Source organism: Scleropages formosus, chromosome 7 (genome assembly GCF_900964775.1).
Source record: "Scleropages formosus chromosome 7, fSclFor1.1, whole genome shotgun sequence".
Lineage (NCBI taxonomy): Eukaryota > Metazoa > Chordata > Actinopteri > Osteoglossiformes > Osteoglossidae > Scleropages > Scleropages formosus.
The window spans coordinates 8,865,549-8,871,638 of NC_041812.1; the positions used below are offsets into that span (position 1 = coordinate 8,865,549).

At 51.8% G+C, this 6,090-nt stretch overlaps 1 protein-coding gene across 1 annotated transcript; it reads left to right on the plus strand.

Moving 5' to 3' along the window:
- Nucleotides 1-244: 244 nt before the first annotated feature.
- On the plus strand, nucleotides 245-4,099 carry LOC108937563 (transmembrane protein 236-like). Its single transcript, XM_029253771.1, has 4 exons — nucleotides 245-871; nucleotides 1,105-1,177; nucleotides 2,874-2,997; nucleotides 3,522-4,099. The coding sequence occupies exons 1-4, from the start codon at nucleotides 600-602 to the stop codon at nucleotides 4,091-4,093; spliced, it is 1,041 nt and encodes a 346-aa protein (XP_029109604.1). The 5' UTR covers nucleotides 245-599; the 3' UTR covers nucleotides 4,094-4,099.
- Nucleotides 4,100-6,090: the final 1,991 nt, after the last annotated feature.

The window sequence follows — 6,090 nt, forward strand, 5'->3', positions numbered from 1 at the left end:
GAGAGTGCACGCACACCCCTCCTGTGCGGAATACTGTCTCCATCCACGCGTAGACGTGTCCTGAACGCAAACACAATTGGATTCCATTTATATATCTTTAGCTGGTAGGCAGGGGTTTGAACCGCTGCCTTTGGGCCCAAAGGTCGCAGGTTTGAATCTCACCTCCAGCTGTAGTACCCTTGAGCAAGGTACTTACCCTAAATTACTCCAGTAAAACGGGTAAATAGCTGTAAGTACCTGAACGTGAAGTCGCTTTGGAGAAAAGCATCGGAGAAATGAATAAATATAACGGTAGCTGCAGGGCGTCTCTCCTGTTCCACGTTATTTTTCACACTCCTATTGACCCCCGTGTTCTTGATGCGAACGGCAGCGCGCCCCACCACCCCCACGCGGTCTGCTCAGACAAGTTTGCCAGTACGAGAGGGAACGCCTCCGTTCTCAAGGCCCGTATTGAATCCCATAAAACACGCGGGCGTGACCGGGGGGCCTCCGCAATAAAAGTACGCAGTCGCTGGCGTGTTCCTGGCGGGATCACGTGAGCACATGGGGACAGGGAGGAGAACACGCTTCCTCCGTCGGTCCACACGCACGCCGGCAGCATGGTGTCGGGGAAGAAGGCCAAGCTGCTCGTTTTTGAGCTGCTGCAGTTTGCAGGGCTCGTCACGCCCGTCTTCGTGGCGATGCAGCGCTTTGCGGGCGTCGTTCGCCAAGCCCAGGGGGGCACGCAGCCCTCGAGGGACCCGAGCGTAGCCTACTGGCTCATCGTGGCCTCCTCCATCGCCTACGTTGCCACGACGACCCTGCTGGTGTGGCTGCCTGTCAAGTACCTGGTGTTCAGGAGGTCCGGCTTCTTCAGGGAGAGGAGGAGCTGGTGAGCGTGACTTGGACGTGGGGGGGGGGGGGGGGGGAGTCCGCCGTGTTGGTACCTTGCACAGAGGAAGCTGATGAGAGGATCTGGAACCACTGATTCAGGGTGGGGAACACCAACAGAGGGGCTCTCCACTTCTCTTCTGAACGTTTGGATAAACCAGCTGATGAGAGGTGTTTGGACCCCAACCCCAGGGGGAGCTAGACTAACCGCTGTTCCCTTCCCATCTGTCCAAGGAGACCCGTGAGCCTCGTGTTCGTCACCCTCTCCACACTGCCTTGCTTCGCCTTCATCGTCGCCAGCTCCCAGGTGACCCCAACCTCATCTTCACCTATTTTTTTTTAAAAAAAAAACGCTCCTTTGAACTCGTTCTCTTCCACCGGTGTTTGTTCTGCTTATCTCCCGCTGCGCCGTACAGCCCACGGGGTTCGGCCTCAGTCACGCCGCAGTCACATGCCTGCGAGGCGGGCCTCCAGCCGGGAGGTTGCGTGAGGGCCAGGAAGCCACAGGGTGCGAGCAGCGGTCTGACCGTGTCACCCCGTCCCCCTCCCCCCCGCGTGAAAGCAGCGGCTCCTCTGCCCTTCTTCCCTTTAGAGGCCAGCTGCTTCAGAGCCGCTACGGCACCCCCCACAAAGCGCAATTCTTACTTAGTCTGGCCCTTTGCTCACATCGATGATGCTGAAAATTGTCACATCTCTCTTTCGAGAAAGGTCCCAAAAATATGCGCACGCAGCGCTTTGTGTTGCCTGACAGGAACGAGCAACATGCAAATTTAACTGAGAAGCGGCCCGTTTCCTCCTCCCGCTGCGGTGATTCAGCGCAAATCCTGTCACCAAATCCAGGCCAAAGGAGGAGACTTGCCGTGTCCCCAGTCACCGCTGCCTTTATCATCAATAACATTTTATATATATATATGTGTGTGTGTACGGGGGGTGCGGTGGTGCAGCGGCTTGGCCGGGTCCCGCTCTCTGGCGGGTCTGGGGTTCGAGTCCCGCTTGGGGTGCCTTGTGACGGACTGGCATCCCGTCACGGGTGTGTCTCCTTCCCCTCCAGCCTTGTTCCCTGTGTTGCTGAGTTAGGCTCCGGCTCGCTGCGACCCCGCTTGGGACAAGCGGTTTTGGCCAGCGTGTGTGCGTGTTTGTGTGTGTATAAGAAATAAAAGCTCTGTAATAAGGGATGTGAACTCAGCATCCCTGGTGGTGATCAGTCTACCCTGTGCTGCGGTTTGTGCGTTTGGGTTTCCTGCGGTTGATTGTTGAGCGAATCTCTCATGACTCAGACCCTCTTCAAGGAAGACGCCCCGGTCAGCGTTTCCCAACAGCGAGCGGCGGCGACGCGCAACAGGCCCAGTTGTGCCGAAATCCTTCCTGTAGCAATCGGGTCAATCAGTCACACTGCGCTTCTGGGGTTTACGGTTACGCTTGAAAGGCTGTCGTCTCGGCAAGAGGAAGGCAAGGGCTTCGATCGGCGAACGGTGTTTCGGAGTCACTTCTCCTCTACTGCTGTCGTCTACTGACATTGTTCTGCAGCAAAACATTTCTTAATGTGAATTACTAGAGTAAAAATTTCACAGTGAAGCAACGGCAAAAAACTATTTAGGCGTTTATGATTATCAGATAAGCAAGGCAATTATTTAGTCTCGATTTTCCAGTTTAGATTGGAACAGCACTGGGCCAGATAAGGAAAATCTGGATAATATTGACATATGTAGTATGAGCTGAATTTGGAACTATTGTCAGGTAGGCTAAGTAATGAAATAATAACCTGAAAAACCTTCGCTCGTTCATTCATCCATCCATCCATCCATCCATCCATCCATCCATCCATCCATCCCAAGGCAGTAATAATTATTTGTTTGGAAAATAAAAAGCTAAAGTGAAACATAATTAAATCAACCTTGTGACAGTTGTCACAGTTCAGCACACAAATAATCAGGAAAGTCGTGGAAAAATTCATGTCAGTGACTGAGGGGTGTTGCCACCTCACCCCCCATCATGTGTGACAGGTGCAGATCCATCAGAGCGGGGAGTACGATTCCTTCGGCGAGCTGCCCGTGTCCCTGGTCCTGCTCTCGCTCATCTGCGTGGACGTCATAGAGAGGATCCGTCCACGGCGCTTGACAGGCCAAGGTACCGGGTTCAAGGTCGCGGGTTCTGCCCTCGGCCACAGAAGTACATTCATCACCACACTTCTGCTTTAAGCTCCTAACTGGAAGTCTTTCATGCCACTGATGGGGCCTGTTTCGCTGCGTATGCATCTAATCCGCAGCCTGCACCACCACAATCATCGGGGTTTAGAGTGGTACCCCTTAAACTAAGGCAATGACCATGGTAAAATACAGAGCACTCACAGAAAAAAGTTATAAAGCTGTGATTTCTGATAATTTGACCATTATCCCAGTTTAGTGTTCAACATAAAGATGAGTCACCGTGCTCTGTGTGCACAAGGCAGCACTTCCCACTATTGATACTGAGCAGTTCCCAAATCAGCGCATCTACTGTTGCAGAATACGAGCAGGAAATCGTCATTAAAAGCCGAAACGAGCGAAATGCGATTTAGTCATTTTCATTTCATTTCCAGCGTGTGTTCGGCAGGAAGTTTGATCTGATCTGTGGAGAGCGAGTGCCCTGAAGCTCTCGTATTTCCCGTGCAGATGAGATCGCGACGAGCGCGGCCTTTCCGGGCCCGGCGCTCGTTCTCACGGAGTCGGTTTCCACGGTGACGGGACAGCTTGATGACCATGGAGATGAAAGGTGGACCAGAGCCAACGGGTCAGCGGACTTCCACCGTTATAGCGGCCCGGTCCTGACCTCCCTTGTGGCTCACGAGCCAGACCTGGACGGCCCTCTCCGGTGGCTGCGTGTTCACGACCCCCGCTCCAAACTCTTTGTGTCCGGGTTCCTCTTCTGGCTGGACACGGTGGAGATGCTCAGAGTGGCCTCACTGCCCTCCATCTACCTGTCCAACTGGCTTTTTCCCATTTACGTAGTGAGCTACCTGTCATCCCTACGGGTCATCGCAGCCCCTCAGAGCCCCTGTGGGCCCTCGCTGGGGGTCTGGCTCCAGGACTTCCCTTTCCTCATCCTCCGCATTGCTCTCATCGCTGCCTTTGGTCTGGTGACCCCTGTACTCTACCTGGTCAAGAATCTTCTGGTCACCCTGAGTTTTGTGTATTTCAACTACATGATCAAGCTGAGGATCTTCAACACAGAGCGTTTGCTGTAGCGTCACGCAGAGACAAACCGAAAGGTTCAACGTGCAACGCGCAAAGATCAGGGAATTTGACTGAAAGTGCATCAAGCGCAGACTATGTAGAGGATAGTCGTTCTGCCTCTGTTGCTTTTTCAATATGTCGAGTTTGTTTTACAAAGCAGGAGGTGTCGGAGTTGGAGCCACTGTCTTTGGCGTTGAAGAACCCAGGTTCAAATCCCACGTCTGGCTTCATTACCCTTGATCGGGGCACTTGTTGTAAAATTACTGCTGTGAAAATTACCCAGCTGTGTAAATTGTTAAAGAATTAAAAATAGCTTAACATTGCAAGTTGCTTCAGAGAAAATGCACTAGTGAAATAAATAGAAATATGCAAAAAGTATTCTACACAATGGGGGTGCGGTGGTGCAGCGGGTTGGTCCGGGTCCTCCTCTCTGGTGGGTCTGGGGTTCGAGTCCCGCTTGGGGTGCCTTGCGGCGGACTGGAGTCCCGTCCTGGGTGTGTCCCCTCCCCCTCCGGCCTTACGCCCTGTGTTGCCGGGTTAGGCTCCGGTTCCCCACGACCCCGTATGGAACAAGCGGTTCAGAAAGTGTGTGTGTGTGTGTGTGTGTGTGTATTCTACACATACTGCCCATGATTGCACATAACTTTCTGGGGTACAATTGGCACTGTGTTTGAGGTTTTCGCAGTCAAAGGCTCCCATCTTCTTGCTATGTGCACTCCACTGCCTTGCATACCTTTGTAGATACAATATAGAAATTCACAAGTGATATAAACAATCTGATTTTTTTTAAAAAAAAAAGCTATTCACAAGTCAGACACATTTACATGTTTGCAGTTCCCTCCTCCACTCAATGAAATTAGTACGTGTGGCACATGTTTGCTCATGTTCGGTGATGTGATACAACGCGAATATATGAATGGAGAGGCTGCTGGTGTGTTGCTTTGCGCTCTTTTGTCGGGAATTGCTTGTCTCACATTTCCTAACTGGAAACTGTTCACATCACCCCCATCTGCACTCCTCTCCCTCTTATTTCTCACTTTTTCGCATTTTTTTTTAAATTTTGTTGCAACTTCTGAGAACTATAGGTCATGAGTCCCGCCGCTGCTTATCGGTCATCTGCGTGTTTGAAAAGTGGCGCATCGTCCTGGACCGATGACTCACTCGCTGCAGCGACGCACACACACATCCGTTGTCTGAAGCCGCTTGTCCCAAGCAGGGTTGCAGCAAGCTGGAGTCTAACCCGGCAACACAGGGCGTAGGGCCGGAGGGGGAAGGGACACACCCAGGACAGGACGCCAGTCCACCGGAAGGCACCCGAAGCGGGGCTCGAACCCCAGACCCACCGGAGAGCAGGCCCTAGCCAAACCCGCTGCGCCGCCGCACCCCCATCCGCAGTGATGCACTGATTGGAAATGTGCTGGAGATCAAGTGACAGACAGACACAGACATTCCCTCTTTCTGTGGTGAGGTTTGTAGGTTCAAATCCCACCTATTTATGATGGAGTCTCCAGGCTCCACAGCCCTGTTATTCCCTCCTTAAACAACAGCAAAATATGAATGTCTGACTCCTTAAGGTGTAGCAGTTTGATTTGGGTACAAGTGTTTAGTACTGTAGTAACTGTATGATATTAGTATAGTAATTAACATTGGCACCTAGGTCCCACGTCCTGCCGGGTTCGCTACTCATATGTAAATGCCTGTCCTGTGCACTTAGTGTGAAGCTCTCCTGCCAAACAGTGGCAGAAGAGCAGGATCCCTGACAGGTGGTTGCAGGTTCAAGACCCAGGCTTAGCTGAGAGACCGGTCCGCATTTGGACGCTTAGTGTTAACCGTCATTATGTGTCTCCCCCTGCTCCAAAAATTAATCATGCAATCTTGGTCCAGCCCTGTTTGAACTTTATAAAATTATTAGTCTGTGAATGTAATTTTTATGTGAAGCACATTGTGAAAATATTCTTCTGCACTGAATAAAATGTCTTTGCTTCTTCTAAGCCTGAATGCATGGCTT

Bases quoted from the DNA above. Each gene is read 5' to 3' on its own strand.
- LOC108937563 (XM_029253771.1), top strand. From the start codon at position 600: ATGGTGTCGGGGAAGAAGGCCAAGCTGCTCGTTTTTGAGCTGCTGCAG. The intron at 1,178-2,873 runs GTGACCCCAACC...CATGTGTGACAG, and splicing joins TCATCGTCGCCAGCTCCCAG to GTGCAGATCCATCAGAGCGG. The intron at 2,998-3,521 runs GTACCGGGTTCA...TTTCCCGTGCAG, and splicing joins ACGGCGCTTGACAGGCCAAG to ATGAGATCGCGACGAGCGCG.